This window comes from Canis aureus, chromosome 7, assembly GCF_053574225.1.
Source record: "Canis aureus isolate CA01 chromosome 7, VMU_Caureus_v.1.0, whole genome shotgun sequence".
Classification (NCBI taxonomy): domain Eukaryota; kingdom Metazoa; phylum Chordata; class Mammalia; order Carnivora; family Canidae; genus Canis; species Canis aureus.
Window position 1 is genome coordinate 31,991,449 of NC_135617.1, and position 19,205 is coordinate 32,010,653.

The 19,205-nt window shown below is 41.9% G+C and overlaps 1 protein-coding gene across 1 annotated transcript in view; it reads right to left on the reverse strand.

The window, feature by feature from the left end:
* Positions 1 to 19,205, reverse strand: part of SH3BGRL2 (SH3 domain binding glutamate rich protein like 2) — an 82,119-nt gene that overhangs the window by 42,245 nt on the left and 20,669 nt on the right. The window contains exon 3 of the mRNA XM_077902601.1: positions 16,592 to 16,898. Within this exon, the coding sequence (XP_077758727.1) occupies positions 16,592 to 16,898 (307 nt within the window). The remainder of the gene's footprint in view (positions 1 to 16,591; positions 16,899 to 19,205) is intronic.

Genomic DNA, 19,205 nt, shown 5'->3' on the forward strand with positions numbered 1-19,205 from the left:
CCAGGTCTGCCTTAGGAGTCAGTTGTCACTTCTCAGTGCTTCCCTTTGTGGCTCCTTCATTGCAGTGCTTCCCTTTGTGGCTCCTTCATTGGAGCTGAAAATGGCTGTGGACTATTCCATTCAGCTGTCTTGAGGAGAGGCTCTGAAGGGCGGTCCCCTAGCCTCCCAGCCCCCCAGCCCAATCTCACAGTATGTGGAGTCACCAACTGCCTCTCAAAGACCCCTCTGGTTCCTTCCAGGTCTCCAGTTCATCCACACAGAGGTTTGAGAAATCTGATAGCTCTGCATAAGAGAAGTAATACTACAATAAAATTATCTCTAATAACATAGATTCTTCATGCCACTTATTTAAGAAGCGGTAAAATACAGGTGTCTTTGCTTTTTGAAAGGTCACAGTACACCACTTCACTTTTCTGAAAGGCCTACATTAGTACCTATTTCCACTAGCTGAAAGAAATCCAAAGAGGATTTTCACCTTCATGAAAAAGGTAAAAAGCGAAAATAGTATTGTTTGTCTTGCAGCAAGCCTTTGTAGAAGCAGAGTGCACCCCGGCAGCAAGAGTGGCACCCCCAAGCTCCTTCCCCAGAACTATACTCAGCAGCTCAGCATCAAGCTGCCATAGGTTTGAACCGTATCTATGAGCATCTATGCATTATCTCCATTTATTTTATGCATCTGTTAGCAAGATGTGTCTTAAGGTATCAAAAAAGCCTAAGAGAGGTTATATTTTAGTTTGGGAACACTCAAAAATCTTTTTATATAAATTAGTGGTAATTGCCTTTTGGCTTTATCCCATTTCAGCTTATGAAGTTTCATAGGAATGTTCTACTTTGGATAGCCAGGGAAACCTGTAAATCATGTCCCTCACAGCCTTTTGTTTTCCAAAGCAGACTTCTGTGTACATGTTCCATGCTGGTCCCACTCTGGCATGGTTCTGAACTCTAGATAAGCTTGATATTTTTGATGTGGAAGCTACAGAAACAATATTTCTTTTTCATTCATTCAGCAAATGCTACATGCCAAGTTCTTTAATAGGAAAGAGGTATATAGAAGTATGAAGGTATAGAAAGATGAATGGAACAGCCCTGACCTCAAAGAACTTAGAACTTGTAGTTCAAACAGCCTGGGTACAAAATAATTATAACCAAGGGTGGAATGTGTTGAGGCCCCAGGATAGCAGTTCCATAGGCTGCACCATGGAGGCTAGAGAAGCAGAGCCTCCCCGTTTGGAGGGAGGATGAGAAAGGGAGGGGCGTGGGGAAGACTTCACTGGGAGATGGTATAGGCTTCAAAGAGAGGAGGGAAATCTGGTCACAATGCAGGGTGAGCACAGGCTGAGGGGATGTTATGAGAAAAGGCATAGAAGGCAGAAGGTAAAAAAGACTGGTGTATTTTTATAGTAGTCAAAGGCATGGAAAGAGAAAATGCTGCAAAGGTAGGTCAGAATCAGATCACCGAGGCCCCAAAATGCCAGGGCAAAAAGTTAGGCCTTGAAGCTGTAAGCTGTCAGGAGTCAATAAGGTTTGTCTAAGTTCTCTGAACCTAACACACAGACTTAATCTTGTTAAAAGGATAAAGCCTTTTTCTCTCCTTTAATGGAAAAGGAATTCAAAAAGTGAATTATTAATCATCTCATCCCTGTTAATAATCTCTTAAAACCAAGTTTGCTATGAAAACAGAACTGTGGAACTAACTTTAGAGCCTCCATTTGTCTTGTTCTCACTACAGGAAACACCTATCAGTGGAAAAGGAGTCATCTAGTCTAAAAGGGTAGCACTGATACACAATTCAAATTCATTCTTTTCACAAAAAGGAACAGGGAGGATGACATCTATTTCAGTTCACACGCTCATACAAAATATTTTTTTTTGGGGGGGGAACCTCTTCATGTTCCACTGGCCACTTTTATTTAAGTGAAATTTTCTAGAATCTTAAAAACAGCCACCTTCCCAACTCAAAAGGATGCTATTTTTCTGTCCAGCTCTGATAACAACTTTCTTTGGCCTCGTCCAAATAAACATACCTGCCCTTGAGACTAACCTACAAGCCAGATAATTTTAACATTACATTCCATATGACTCTGTGTTACCCTCTGTTTTCCATGTTCATTTATTCTCCTCAGATTAGGAGTTATGTGGGAGGGGAAAGGACCATGTCATGTACCTATTCTGCATCCTGAATATGGCTAAACACTGTGCAATAAAAGGTACTAATAAATATATGAGAACTGATTAACCCAATTAATTTCCAAAATAGATATCCCTAAGGACTCAATTCTGTATTACTCATATTGGTTCATATGTAGAATAGAAGAAAAAACTTTAAAATTCAAAGCTAGAAGAACTCTTCAAAAGAAGGATCTAAACCAGTTCTTAAAAAGCATCAACATTATTGTGAGATGCAAATCAAAACCAAACTGAGATACCACTACACACCCACTAAAATGACTATAATTGAAAAAACAAATAATGAGTGTTGGTGAAGATGCAGAGAAACTGGAACCCTCAGACCTTGCTAACAGGAATATAAAATAAAACAGCCACTTGAGGAAAACAGCTTGGCAATTCCTCACAAAGTTAAATGTAGAGTTACCATATGAAACACCAATTCTTCTCCTAGGTATATGTCCCAGAGAATTGAAAACATACTATCACACAAATGTTCACAGCAGCATTATTCATAATAGACCAAAAGTGGGAACAATCCAAATGTCCATCAACTGATGAATGAATAAACAAAATGTGGTCTATTAATACAATGGAGTATTAGCCATAAAAAGAAATGAAGTACTGATACCTACTACAACACACATGGACTTTGAAAACATTATGCTAGGTAAAAGAAGCCAGACACAAAAGGCAACATACAGTGGGATTTCATTTATGTGAAACAGCCAGAAGAAGTAAATCCAAAGAGAGATAAAGAAGATCAGTGGTTGCCAGGGGCAAGGAACAGGAGGGAATGGAGAATGACTGCTAATGGACATGCATTTCTTTTTGGGGTGAGGAAAGGTTCTGGAATTAGATAGTAGTAATAACATAGGGAATAAACTAAAACCACTGAAATATACAGTTGAAAAGGGTGAATTTTCTGGCATGTGAATTATATCTCAATTAAAAATAACAATAACAAACAAACAAAAACAACAACAACAACAACAGCCTGATGAGAAACCTGAAGCCCAGAGAAGCTAAGTTTCTTGTCTAAAAACAGAAAGCTGATTAAATGGCAGCAAAAAGGGGAGGGGGGGAGGAACACCTGGCTGGGTCAGTTGGTAGAGCATGTGACTCTTGATCTCAGAGTTGTGAGTTCCAGCCCCATGTTGAGCACAGAGTTTGCAAAAAAGAAAAAAAAAAAAAATGTCATCACCAGACAGTTTCTCAACTCCCAATGCAATATTCTAGGTCTACAATGCACTGTTCTAGGACTGTCAGGACAAGCAGTGTAGACTTGAACTACTAATTTAACAGTTCACACCTCATCAGAAGAGACAGATGAATTAAATGATCTCTTCAGTTCCTTTTGGTTTTAAAGCAATCTGAGTCTTCTCTTTATGAGCATTTCCTCTCTGCTACTATACAGTAGAGCAGGGCTTCTCAACCAGGTGCGATTTTCCCCCCTAGGAGACATTTGGGAATATCTGGGGACATTTTTCATGGTCACAACTGCAGGCAGGGGGTAGTAATAGCTACCACCTAGTGAGTAAAGACCAGGCATGCCACTCAGGGTCTGCAATGCACAGGACAATCCCACAATAAAGAATTACCTACACCAAAATGACAACGGTAATGCTGGTGATACAACCTGGCTTAGGGTATGACCAGTTTCATTTTTAAGCTTTTCCAGGAAATTCTGTTCTAGAGTATAACGACTTCAAGCAGCAGTTCTATGATTAGAGGACTGAGAGGCCAGCACCAAGCACAGATAGGAAATAGACACTTGTTGGGCAGCCCGGGTGGCTCAGCAGTTTAGCGCTGCCTTCAGTCCGGGGTGTGATCCTGGAGACCTGGAATCGAGTCTCACGTTGGGCTCCCTGCATGGAGCCTGCTTCTCCCTCTGCCTGTGTCTGTGCCTCTCTCTCTCTCTCTCTGTCTCTCATGAATAAATAAAATCTTAAAAAAAAAAAAAAAAAGAAATAGACACTTGTTACCTCCCATAATAATTCCACAGAGTCCTTCAAATATCCAAAGGTGTCAGGTAGTTAACACAAAGGCATGAAGCCACAAGCACCTAATAATAATTTAAGACTATTATTTCCATCTTTCAACAACAACAAAAAAACTTCTGCTGAATTCCATTCTTCATGAAACATATAGAACCCTCTCAATATAATCTTGTAATTTCCACTTTTCATAAACATGCATGCCAAGAAATACTTCATATTATAGGAAAAAGAACAGCATAAGCTCAATAACAAATGGCTCAGAGTTGGGAAGACAGCAGAAATGGTGGGGGGTACAGAGACCCCCAAAGGCACATGCCCCGATGCAGAGGTCACCATTAATCAACTTTGATGTATCCGTCATGATGGAGTAAGGCCCTGGAGTCAAGAGATCTTCAGATGTCTGAAGAAGAGTAGGAATTCTAGACATCTCCTCATATTTAAAATCTTTGCTCAAAAACAAACAAAAATCAAAAAAGAAGGGGTTCTAGCCTCTGCAACTAGACTGTGACCTCTAGCCTGTACTAACCCTAATAAACAATGTCAACCCTAATAAACAATATCAGTCTCAGGTCTTCCTACAGATGTGTTCCAATCTAACTCAGGACCTATTGCCTGACTGGAACAATAATTTATTTTTCCCTAATTAAATATGAATAGCTCATTTAGAGTTGAAAATTCATAAAAGACCAGAGAATTATTATAGACTTAAATGTAAATGAAATCCACAGTATTATTAGTGGCGACCTTATCATTAAGCTCTGACAACTTTGAAAATGGTGATACTGAGATCCAGAGAAGTTAAAAGACTTGCTATGCCACCCTGCCACTTAGGGCACCAGAGCCATAATTTGAACCCAGGTCCCTCTACTCCTAAAATTCACATTCTTTCCATTTATCATCTTGTTTGTAACACACAAATTTCTTCTATCAACCATGCTTATGAGGCTCTTTTAGTAAATTACATATAAAGCATTTGATCTTAGAGAGAGAGATGGCTAACAATAAGGAAAGCACAAAAATTACAATTACGCAAGTGGGCAGATAAGGTATATAAATGCAGGCTCCTTCTGCCTTCCTGCACATGCCAACTGTATCTTTCCCTCTGCTCTCCCACAGGCCTTCCTTCCCTCTCCTACAACCACCAACAGCCCTGCCTCTGGCCTCTCAGTTTCTACCCACTCTTGCATCAAACTTCCATAGTAGGCTGCTATATACCGATAAACTCTTTCTACCCAAAAGGACACATTATTTACAGGGTAGAAAACAAGGAATGATCAGCCTGTGGAGAAAAAGTCTCCCAAGAACAGAGGATCCAAGATGGAAAGAATGAGAACACATGCTTCTACTACCACCAGTTGTCCCAGGAGATCTCATGTTGCCCAAAACATCCCAAGAGATTAAAACATCTCTACCCTGGACCTCATCCCAGCCAATCTCTCCTTCTCCCATATTACCCTATTACTTTCTCAACCCATGCTGCTCCCTCCAGCTCAACACATTAAGTCAGTTCTACTCTGTCACACAAAGCAAGAGAATTGCATTTGAAGTAAATCATACATTTGGTTTCAGGACATCCAACAAAACATTCAACAGTGTCTTCAAAGACGGTCTATTCCAACTTCTCTTTAACCTCTGACTCCTTCCTCTGTGACATGGTCATTAGGAAAATGGATGACACAGATCTAGTGTCTATACCTTCTGGATTCTATGACAAGGCAAGTTATTTGAAATTTCTGAGCTTCAGTTTCCCATTCTACTAGAGAGTGAAGGAAGCCAGGGAATGAATACAAATGGCTACCAAGCCAAGTTACTTTGAGGAATACAAATAACAAACATAAAGCCTTGGGTACTTCCTGCACATGGTATGAATGATAGTTGTTCTTGTTACTATTATAATTATTATGAAATACTAGCTTTCCATTTCAACCATTTCCATCCATTCCATAAATGAAATATCTTTCCATTTCCATTCCAAGTATCAGTCTCTACAGAAGCAAAGTCATTGCTTTCATGCCAAGGATACTGTGGCTACAATTATCGGCCAAATAGCTGTGCGTGGGGACCCCTGGAGCTGCTCTTTAGCAGTCCTGCCCCTCCCCCTTTCTCTATTGAGTTCACACACTATTATCCTAGGCTGTTTTGGGTCTGCAAGACTCAGGATCTCACTGGCCTCCAAGCAGGGGCTTTTCTCACTAGTAATGTGGGATAAAAGCACTAGACACAAAATCTTAAGACAGGGAGGGGTTCAAATCTGTATTCATTGAATTGAATGATCCTAGGCATGTTACTTAGTCACCCTGTACCTCAATATTCTCATCTGAAAAATGAGTATAATAAATACAGTTTGTAGGGGAATTATGAGGATTAAATAACCTGTAGGAAAAATCCTACCACATTCTGGGCACAGGTAAACATTAACTGTTCACCTGACCTTCCAGTGCTCTAAGGCTCAGCAAGGTAGTTAGTCATATTTGATAGTCCACCTATTCCAGTGTCTTTCTCCCTGTTTCTACCAATTTCTCCCACAAAGCCCCCAACTTCTTTTACCACCATCTGCCTGCCCATCTACCTCATAGGCAAGCTCCCCACGAATGTTTTGCAAGCATCAAAATTCAGGTTTCACAGTCATGATAATCAGTTTCTTCACTCACCTTCATTAAACAGAGATATCCCTTCTCTACCACCTCCCCCTAGATTTGGGGTGAGACGTTTGCAGAAGATATTGTCTATCCATCAATTCAACTTGGTGTCTCACATTTCTTTTCCCTTTTACTCATACATTCAAAATACATTCAGTTATGCAAATCTCAAAGAGTCTAAGACAGGGCTGGCATAAGCCCTGGCCCTTTCTCCTCTGGTGCCAGATAAGACATCAACAACCAATCACAGTGGTTTTCCAGCTGATCTCAGACAAAGCTCCAAAACCTCTCTCCCACTCTACAGGCAGCCACCATCCAACAACCAAAGCTGTTATCTGGGATGAAATCTACTTGCTAGGTAAAGGAAGCCTTAAATCAAACCAGGAATTCTAAATTCATGTACTAGATACAACAAAGAATAGTGATCAATTGCAAATAGTAAGCACTTTGTAGGTAATGAGTCAATATGGTTTAGTGACTCATGTTTGACATGCTGTGTACCTATAAAGTGTTAAAAAATTACAGAACTCTAATTAAGTGATTTATTTGGGGAATGACCTCAAATTGCAATGTTCTTATTAATTATTTAATTCAAACTTCAAATTTCAGTAAAAAAAAATTCCTTATAAGTTTACCAGAAACTATAATACCAGCATGCAACCTTGGCTTAGTAAGTTCTATGTACCATATATAATTTTTTTGATGATTAAAGATCTTACATGACCCAAGTTTTTAACTTTTTTAATTGTTTTATTACTGCTATTACTAGTATGCTACTGTTCATGAGAATATAACAGAAATCATACATAATACACACTGAGTACTTACTATGTACCTGACACTCCAGCTAAACACCTCCTGTGGAAGATTGCTCAAAGCAGTTATATACAGAAGGACCCATTCCTATCCCATTTTTACAAAGAGTCTGAGATTACTTGCATAAGGCCATGCCCTTCATCAATGGCAGAGCTAGGATTTGGATAGCCCCTGCCTTAACCATGAGATTATATTGCCTCCCAGTGATAATCTGTGGATGGAGCAGAAGGAGGTGCTACTTGAGTGTAAGCTAACTCCAGAATTAAATAAATCAATTTAACCCAAATACTTACTTGGGCTAGTAAGTAGTTTATCATAAAAGGTCAGTGCGGCTTGAAACTGTCAGTTGGGGACCCGTGCTTACAGAAGTGGCCAACTCCCATTCAAAGAGCTATCCTAATGAATATAATTACTAAAGCAGAAAACTAGTATGCTTCAAATCACATGGGAATGTCATGAATGAAGAAGACCATACTCCCACTCTTTGTGTTAATACCAAAAGGAAAACAAACTAACTCAAAAGCTATGTTGGTTGTGTTGTTTTGGGTTTTCTGTTTTGCTTCGTTTTATTTTGAATAGAGGATTGGTATGCAGTAACAGCTGCTGACTTTAACTATACTCCCATACCACCAACTGACCTGTCAAGCAAGTCAGTTAATTGGGTCTCTCTTCTTCTCAGCCCTCTACTCCCAAATCCACTAGGCCCAAGCTGACAAAGAGCCAATTCCAGGTCTGAGCCATCATTGGTAGGAAATGGAAAACACATCCTGAAGTACCTAAAACCCTTCGCCCTCAATCACAGCCAACATTCCATTTCCGGTTTCAGGAGCTCTGAGCAACATTGGCAGAGAGCCCACAGAGGTCCCACAACAAGGAGGACACACCCTGATGTACACCACGCCCTGTCCTTCCACCTTCAGGGGTCAGTTCCAGGAAACCCCCTTTAGTAATGAGCCAGCCCCAAAGAGTTAGGTCCCTCCAAGAATGAGAAAGCTGTCAATGGTTAACAAAGGACACCAGATCTAGGGGACCAGCTGCATTGTTCTAGGCTCCAGGGGTTGTACCAGCCTAAAAGTACCTGGGTTTGTTGGTAGGGGTCCCCTATCTGCCAGCATCTCATTCAGCTTTCAGTGCTACATCAAAGCTGTCCTGAGCCAGAAGGTGCTTTTCCTAGGTTGATTTATGTTTTAGAGTTTGGAAAAAAATAATCAAACATAAAAGAAATAACAACACTTCTAGTTACCATAGTACAGTTTCTGAGTAATTAGTCAGTGCTGGCAGATAAACTCAGATAAGCCTATTTTTAAAAGAGGACAGACAGAAGGGAGGCTGCACTGCCTCAGACTACATTGCTGGGTTGTGGCTGCTTGTCGCCCTCCAACCTCCAACCCCCACCTCTCCTGGCCTCTGCAACTGCCCCCGCCCCCCCACCATTTCGGAAAATACTGATCACTACTGGTCTCAACAATCATTCAACAGGAAGGCTCAAAGATATGTCTTCATTTTTTAAAATGATTTTATTTATTTATTCAAGAGAGAGACAGAGAGCATGTGCACATGCACTAGCAGGAGGGAAGGAAAGAGGGAGAGAGAGAATCTCAAAGAGTAAACATTTTCCCTGCTGAGCACAGAGCTCAGGGCAGGGCTTGATCTCAGGACCTGAGCTGAAATCAAGAGTCTGACCCTTAACCAACTGAACCACCCAAGCAACCCTCAATAACGTGTTTTTCAACTATGACTAGAAAAAGGACCTAAAAAAAAAAACAATTGAGCATAATCAGAAGTGGGAAATTTCCCTCAAATCTCAAATATTAATAAGCATTTGCCATTTTACAGGGGAAAAAAGTTTTCACTAACGTACTAATTTGGAAAACCAGGGTCCTTTTTCACATAATGAACAGACAGTATAACAAAATTTATCACAGAAAAATAATGTATATAGGAATGTAATTTAAATCAGAGTAACATCTGTTTCTACCTAACTGCAGCTACAGCAGCACCCATTTATAGCAGTTCCTACTGAAAGTTTGCTGAAACTTGGAAGAGCCTCCTTTTGAGGTTAGAGTGGAGGGTGACTTTTAAAACACTTGACATTTAGCAATTAAAGCAATAATGTCTTGATCCCATTTTTTTAATCTGCATTTCAAAATAAAGAATTTTATTTTTTTTGTTTTTTTTGTTTTTTTTTTCAAAATAAAGAATTTTAAACTTTCATATACAATATCCATATGTCACACTAATTTTTATTTTTAAAAATGAAACATTCTCTAAGAATCTAGACTTTTTCTATCCTATCATCTACTTCTAACTTTACTGGGAAAGGAAAATCATTTCAGGATTTTTTATAAATTAAACAAGAAGGGGCTCCTGGGTGGCTCAGTTGGTTACGTGTCTGCCTTTGGCTCAGGTCATGATCTCAGGGTCCACTATGCTCAACCCAAGTGGGGCTCCCTGCTCAGTGGGGAATCTGCTCTCTCTCCCTCTAACCCTCCTCCTGCTCATGCTCTCTCTCAAATAAATAAAACATTAAATAAATAATCATGAAAACATCCAAAGAAGAAATATTATTTAATTTGGTATCTCACACTGCTTTTTGCTGCTTTTTATCACTACATTTGTTTTCCTTTTCTGTTCTGACCAAAAAAAAAAAAAAAGAAAAGAAAAACACGGAAAAAACAAGATTCAAATAGTCTTAAATTCCCAGACTATGGAAACCACATTATATTCCATATTATATTTGTCAAAATTTCATTTTCTCAAATAGAAATGTTTATTGGGATCCCTGGGTGGCGCAGCGGTTTGGCGCCTGCCTTTGGCCCAGGGCGCGATCCTGGAGACCCGGGATCGAATCCCACATCAGGCTCCCGGTGCATGGAGCCTGCTTCTCCCTCGGCCTATGTCTCTGCCTCTCTCTCTCTCTCTGTGACTATCATAAATAAATAAAAAATTGAAAAAAAAAATATCAAATAGAAATGTTTATTAAAAGTATCCCAATACAAATGGATAAAAAGCCCCTAATTTTCTAAGAGTCCATGCCCTTGATTATATTTATATTTTCAAGTTTAAAACTTTGGGAAATAGAAAAATGAACTAGAAAAACTGAGGTCAGGCCTTCAGTTGGGATATTGCTAAATCTCCCTTTCTATAACAGACCTTATATATTCACTACAATTCCATATAACTCCATATCCAGCTGCTAACTTTAAGATTCAAGAAATGTGCCTACGGTCTTTCCAATTAAAGGGGAAAATTCCATTAATTAGTCTATTTGATCCCTTATATTCCATGTTGTTATGGGTTGAATTGTGCTCCCCCCAAAAATGCTGAAATCCTAACCCTCAGTCCCTATGAATGTGACTTTATTTGAAAAGAGGATCTTAGCGGATGATCAATTTAAGGTGAAGTCATTAGAGTAGGCTCTATCCAAAAGGACTGTGTCCTTATTAAAAGGAGAAATTTGGATACTGTGACAGACACACAAGGAGAACACCTTGCAAATATGAGGCAGATCTCAAAATGATTTATCTACATGTCAAGGAATGTCAGATTGTCAACAAACCATCAAAAGCTAGGAGAGAGGCATGAGCGCACAGTCTCCCTCACAGCCCTAAGAAGGAGGCAATCCTGCCAACACCTTGATCTAGCTTCCAGAACCCTGAGAAATGTCTGTTGTGTAAGACCCTGATTTTGGTACTTTGTTAATGGCAGCCCTTAGGAAATCAATGCACTTGCCTTCCCTTACAATCACATCCTTGTCCTTGCCTGCACCCCCAACTTACTCTTGCTTCTCCTGGCCACTTCTTACTAATATGCTCCTACTTCCCTAATCTCACTCTACATCGTCACTTGCCAATGCTCTTTGGCACTGTTTCTCATGAAGGATACTTCCGGCATTTTGCAAGGGCAGTTCTTCTGGGGAACCATCCAGCACATGATAGGATGTCAAGCATCCCTGGAACTCTCATTCCCCCCAGGGTGCGGCAGTGCCCAACGAAGAGAACTGTTCTGGAAACTTGAGAGCCACCTGCTAGCTAGAATATGACTCAGGATCTCACCATCTACTATGTCTGATCTCATCAGAGCAGTTAACTTCAGCTTCTTCATCTGCAAAATGGGAATAAATAATCACCTTGCCCTGCGACTCTGAAGGCTCAATGAGTTAAATGGACTAATGCAGGGTGCCTGCATGCCTTAGTGGATTAAGTATGGGCTCAGGTAAGGATCTCAGTGTCCTGGGATGGAGCCCCACATCAGGATCTGCGCTCACTGGGGAGTCTGCTTGTCCTGCTCCCGCTCCCGCTCCCGCTCCCTCTCTCTCCCTCTCCCTCTGCCCCTCCCCCTGCTCGTGCTTGCTGGCTCATGCCCATATGTGCGCAGTCTTTCTCTCAAATAAATAAATAAAATCTTTAGAAATAAAGAAAGAGGTTGATGAACCAGGCTCACTCTCACTAGTTTCTGGCATTAGAATCACTTAGGAATTACTGCCCAGTCTTAGTCTATTCTACATGGTCATATCCTGACTTGAACTGCCTTGTAACTCTTTTCCGGGGCCTTCTCACACAGTGAAGCTTCACTGAATACATTCTGTGGTGATGCAACAGCATCCTGGTTATTGCATGTTTAAAATAGTTATATGTCATGCAAACCAGTAGAGTATGCCTTCTACAGTTACAAAGATCTAGACAACTCTGAGCACAACTTCCATGAGTTCCCCGGCTACTCTCATCTCCACTTGAAAGTATAGCAGCAGCCCTGGACAAAGCTCTGTTTTCTAACTTTGCATCCAATTTCTTTGTATCTTTTCTTCCCCATGATGGTCTCTCTCCAATATCCAAGGGTATACCGCTCCTTTCACCCTCCTCCACAGAAACCCATTGGCCCTGCATTCTCCCTGTTTAAATGGTCTGTATCCCAAGCCTTTGAGCTACAGAGAGCACCGATTTGTGTTATACGGGCCAGAGTTTAAGTCCGTTCTCCTGACCCTCACAGACACCTAGCACCTAACAGCACATAACGCAGACCCTGGTACTTTGCAGGTTTTCAATGACTGATGACTGCAAGAGTCAATCAACGCATGAATGAATGCACTGCAGAATGAACAGAGGAATGAATACATTTAGGAGTCAGGAGACCTGGTGTCCATTTAACCCTTTCTTAGCTCTACAGTGAGTGACATAAATGACCTCAGAGTAAGCCACTTAACTTTCTATGCCCAAATTTCCTTCTCTGTGATTTTAGGTGGTTGGACTTCACAAGAAAACCTCTTTAGGTTTTCTTCCAGCTCAACCGAGCCCAGAAACTTTTAAAAAGATTGAAAGATTTTCTTTTTTCTTTTTTTTTTTTTTTTGACATTTTAGTCAAGGCAAGCACAGAGGTAAAGATTTTTCTAAAATCACATACCAGGGGTCCCTCCCTGCCAGTATCCCTTGTTAACTGGGGACAAAGGGTTCCAGACAGCAGGCAAGCTGCAGAAACTGAAGCCATCACTGAGATGCTGCGCACTACACAGTTTGTTATGGGCTTCTTGCAAGAACTTTATGTCTACCCTGTTCTCAAATGAGGTCCACAGGGACATCCGCCACCTGCCCTCTTCTACACAAAGCTCCTCCCTTTCCAGCCTGAACAAGGTGGACTCTGCACTCTCCCAGGCTCCAAATCTAACCCAACTCCTCTCCCTGCCATCTGCCTAAGGCTCCCACATGCATATTTTATGATTTCTGGCACATTTCCCTCCTTATCTGACATTCTGCAATGTATCCCTCTGCCCCTATATTATTTCTCTCTGATAATGTGTTCTGAAAGAGCCAAGTGTCTATCCTTGGGCTGTACTTTATTACTGGTGGTTTTAGCTTTCCTATCTTATCTCCCCACTCAGTCTCCACCTAAATTCCTTGAGGGCAGAGACCACATCCTCTATTCTCCTCCAGTTCCCCACAAGAACAAGAACAGAGTTGGGCAAGCAGCAGACCCTTAGAAGATACGTGTTGAATAAATAAAATAATGAATGAATGAAACAATTGACTGATTTTCATGTTTTTAAATTAAAAAGTCACATTAATCTATTTCCTGAATAAAGTTCCCAGGACAATCCCTTTCAGGTATACAACCAGATAAATTAAATTTTAAAATGGCACTTTGGGAATAAACTATTTTCTGAGGACTGAAATAAATGTTATTTACTACAATATGAATGACAGCAACACTATCAGTTGCATAAGAAATCTGCTTTTTAGGTGTCCATAGCATAATAATGTGGCATCTCTTATTTCCTTATAAAAGCAGATTTTACCTGGAGCTGAGGAGGACAAAAGGACAACCATGCCTTGGTGTTAATTATTCCATATATTACTGTTAGTGCTATGTGTTGAAGCTGGAGAATTCAGGCAAGTCAGACAAGATATGAGGATTTTCTCTAAACAGATTGTTTAAATCTATCGCTGATTGGGGCAGAGCATCTTTTTGAAAATACGGGAGATTCACTTAGCAAAGTCCATTTTTAGTTACATTCATTCCTTCCTTGTGGTTTAAGAAACTTCGGCTAGAACCAAACTGCCTTGGAATCAAATTATTTGTTCTCTCATGCACTTGCTAATCACAGGTGGTCACCAAATAAAACAGCGCCAATGACCAACACAACACTGCCGGGGGCAGGGGCTTTGCCTTCAAAGCTTAATATAGCTTACTGCTATAAGCCCTATTAACCTCCCCAGGCCCAGGCTGACAGTTAACCTAAACAACTTCACGATCTCTTAGAAATCATTATTCTTGCATATAAGCATATATTTACTTATCACCAAAAGTATCAATATTACATAATTATAGAAAAACTGTGTATTAATATAACAGATAATATAACTGGAGGGACTTACTGAGGATTATCTGAGACCTAAAAAAGTTAGGCCCATTACAATAGATAATTACTGTTTATGGGCTGTACATATGTGATAACAGATTATGTTTTCCAGTTCAAATCAAACCATGTGAAACACGTATTACCAGGCAGGGCAGTCAAGGGACCTGAGACACCACAGTAAAACACCAAAGGAAAATAATACAGTCACTTTGAGGTTAATATGTATAAATTTAAAGTCTAAAAAAAAAATGCTGCTAGAAGGATTTATCCACTTTTACCCAACTGATGAAATCAGAGCAGTTTAAAGCTAGAATGTAATTCTGAGTTTACCTTACAATCCATTCTACCTCAGGCAGAGATAGAGCAGCTTATCCAAGCTTACACCACCAGCCAGAGCCTGTATTAAAACTTAGGTGTCTCAAGTCCAGCTTCATGTGCAAAACACATAACAGTAAACTTAAAAATTAAAAAAGGACATAGGTAGACAATAAATACTTATTAATGGATTTGAGGAAATAGAGACGCACAATTCAGAACTATCTTCCCCCTTTGTAAATTACCTGCTGACAGGATAAGCCAAGTAATTCCCTGAAGTTCTGACTTTGACTTGTCCAACATAACCTAGGCTTCTTAATGCTGCAGATCAGCCTTTTCATAATCAATAAAATGCTATTGCAACAATTATTGAAGGATACAACTTGGTGGTGAAACCAAAAGCTTTGTAGCATTCTTATGAAGAAGCTCACTTGAAAAAAACCTATCCACAAAATATGGGTTTCCTGACACAAGTGCAGTTCAGTAGAGAAATCTGTAAAAGACAGGTATGACTAAGCAACCACAAATAACTAGAAATACAAAAACTGTCAGGAGTCTGGGGACCAGCACATGCCTGCACATAAAGATAAGTTGGAGTTTCCCCTCTATTGTTCCTAATGAAAAAGAGGTCTTTTTTGTACTAGTATTGATTTCTTTTTAAACAAAAAGTCTCCATGGTGTATAAGGCTTTATAAACAATATTTTATTGCATACTCTGTCGCACCTGCTTCAAAAACAAATTTTGAAACACTCTGGTTGTTGCTGGGCAGGCAACTGACCAGATCAAATTTTAAGCAATCAATATTGCATTTTTGATTAGTTTGATTGTGTATCTCCCCAAGGAACCTCTTAAATCTATAGCTTAACTCTTACTAAGGAAACTAAGTCTTAATAATCATGTAAAACATACTGCTACATGTCCTACGCAGTATCAAGTATACTACCGAATTGTTCCTTATAGTCTGACACCTTGCTATTTAACTTCTCTTCTTCCTAAAAGAAAAAAAAAAAAAAAAAACACAAAACAAGAATCTAGACCCAACAAAACAGCTTAAAATAATTAGAGGCCACAATTTATACATCAAGATGTAACTGACCATGGCACTACAAGGGGAAAGAAACCAAACACCCATATTTACATCACCATGTAAAAATATTCATAGCATCCCAGGCAGAAGAAAAAAAAAAGAAAGAAAAAAGACCAAACAAACCAGGAAATCCTGGCACGACAGGACAAGCCTAGTTTACAGTTCTCTTTGCGCAGGTATAAGACTGAAGAAATGTACTGGGTGGCGAGGGAAGGGAGAGTAGAGAGCAATTCCCTCCTTGAACTTGTTTCATTCAGGAGCTAGGTAAGTAAGCAGCCTAGAAAAAAGCTGGTCATACAAAACAGAACGAGGCTGAATGTCCCAAATCGGGAGGAACTAACACCAAGGGAAGCGGGACCCCTTCCCCAGATTCCCGACCACCCCGCTGGAGCTGGGGGCTTCCCGCAGACTCCATTTTCCCGCAGCGCTGTCGCGCTCCCAGACCGCGGAGGGCCGGCCTGCGGGGAGCTGGGGCCGAGCTGGGGCCCCCCACGGGCCCCCCACCCACCTCTGCTCCCCGCCCTTCTCGTTGTCGTGCGAGTGCGACGGGTCACCTGCCCGCGCGGGCTCCCGCGTCCGCACGCGCTGCGCACCGACACGCGCAGGGGTGAGCCGGGCGCGCCCCCCGCAGGACCCGCGCGCGGCGCCCCCGGCCCCGAGCCCCCGAGCCCCCGAGCCCCCGCCCGGCCCGTTGCGGGCTCCCGCAGTGCTCACCGCCACGAAACCCGAGGAGGAGGCGATGAACACGCGGATCACCATCCTCTCGCACGCCGGGACGGACCGTCTGCCCCAGCGGGCTCGGGGCTGGCGGGGACGCGGAGGCAAAACTCGGCTTCGAGCCGCCGCCGCCGCCGCCGGGCAGAGCACTCGGGAAGGGGGAGACCGCCCGGACCTGACTCCCTCCCGCCGGTCCGCAGATAAAAGCGCGGAGCCTGCCGGCCGCTGGCCGCGGGAGGAGGGGGGAGGGGAGGAGGAGGGAGCGGGCCGCGGGGCGTGACGGGAGTTGTAGTTTCGGTCTCTCCTGGGAGCGCCCAGGGGACTGAGCTCTTTCCAGCCCCTCCTTGCTGCGTGACAATCGCGCACACACGCAGGTGGCTGGAGGGAGAGGCTGGGAGACGCTGTGGCACGGGGTCGCGAGGACAAGGGGCGTGCGGGGGGTGGGGGGGGGGAGGAAACGAGGCGAGAAGGCTTGGTTCAGAGTCTCAGCTTGGGTCCTCTGATTTGGAGCATCCCCACGCGGAACGCCGACGGCCGGGACCGAGCGGCGCCCACCTGCGGTCTTCAGGCCGCGAGCGCGCGGGACAAGCCCTGACGACCTGCGGCCGCGGGCGGGGCGGGGCGGGGCGGGACCGGGCGGGGTGGGGCGCGCCGGGCTCTCCCTGCGGGGGGGGGGGGGGGGCGTGGTAAGGGCGGCGGGGCTGGGCGCTCTTCCGTGTGCCCAGCGGCTCCCGGGGTTGCAGAAAGGTGATTCTTTTAGTTAAATGAGACGTTTTCTTCCTCTGTAGATGCTAAAGATTAGAAGCCAGATGAGAGCACAACCGATATTTTATTTTTCTTTGCAAAACTGTAATTGTAGTAGAAAAAATAAAATACCAAGCGAAATTAGAATCCTTCTATCAACCTTGGGCATCAGGACCCCACCCGCCCCACCCCCTCCTCTACACAATGGCTTCGCCTCTGTGCACCTCATATTTACAAATGAGCCAAATCTGTGCCTTTTTCAGACCTGATGCACATTCGAAGCACAGCCTCCCAGGAGGATGCTGTTAAAATAAAAAGCTTTTATGTAGTTGCTAATAGTTTAGGAATAGTTATTTAGCAAGTGTTTTCTGTTTCACAAAAGCTTAAGCCTCTCACCGTTTGGTGGAATGAACCAGTTTTCCCAACTGTATTTACTTTCTGCCTTTCAGCGGGGGAATTTAGCTGAGTTCTGGGAACAATGTTAATTAATAGTTCTAGAAAGAGAGAAATGAGATGATGAAGTCTCTAGCTCTTTGGTACATTTCTTGCACAGATACTAATCATTTTGGAGCTTTGCTTTTTAGAGCATTTTTTAATATTTCAAGTTTCTAACCTTTCCTATTATCTTAAGTCATTTCTGTAGTATTTCTGTTGAATTTAGTACATTAACAGAAGATTCAATCCTAATGGGACGTGATTTCTTATAAACAATAACTAAATATAACTTTTGCTGTAATTAATATCTCTCTGCATATACACTTTGATTTGGCTACCCCATGTGGAAATGAATATTTTATGGAATTTAAAATAATTTCTTAGTGTATCCTATGTAACTGCCACTGTTAAAAGTCAACATTTTCTTCAGTTTGGAATTATTCAGCTGTGAAGATATGGTTAAACTAACTCAACAAATAGAAACTCAGAGCCTATTCTCTGAAAGGTACCAAAGTGGATGAAAAGTTGAATAAGTCATTTCCTCAGTCAGCAGAGAACCTATTGTCTGCAAAACAAAAAGACAGGTACAGAAATAGCAACAGAACAAGACACACTGTACCAATAGACTGCTGTGTGGATATAGAGGAGAGCGTGGCTTTTTAGAAGAGATTTTGAAGATGAATAGAATATCTGCTGGCAGATAGGGGGAATGCAGGGTGAGAATATGCAGTTTATGAGATCAACAAGGAGTTGGTTGTGCTTCAGAAAAGGATATCTGGGGGTTAATAGGAACAATGTGGAAAATGCAGGTTTGAGTGAATGCAGCAGGAGACTCCCACTGGGTTGTCTGCCCAGCTCCTTGCTCTTTTGTGAAATCTCTTTCTCAGATCTGATCTAAGAGGTTGTACGGGTGCACCCCAAAGACCTGTTCACATAGCAAGACCCAAGCCAATTGGTCTAGAGGTGAACACCTGACCCAAGGTAGACCAGGCAATATCCCTACCCTAAGATTTGGAATTAGCACTGGTAAAGAAAGAGAGAGCTTAAACTTTAACTTGTGATCTGGAAGCTGAGAGCTTTCAGAAGCCGTTGCAACATGAGAGCGGGAGAAGCCGAAGAAGCCAGTCAATAGGAAGAAAGCAACAAAGCAGATGCCTGGAGAGTGATGGAGATGAGTTTCAGAGAATCCTGATAATGTTTTTGTCCAGAGATCCTAAAATTATGACCTGAGTGGCAAATTGTATGTTTTATGAATAAAGTTTTATTGGAACACATTTCTTTTTATATTGTCTATGGCAAAGTGACAGAAACCATATGGCCTGTGAAACCTAATACATTTACTATTTGGCCCATTACAGATAAAGTTTGCCAATCCATGTTTATGGCTCAACCTGTTCCTACATCCCTGCTTTTAAGACCTACATAATATCCC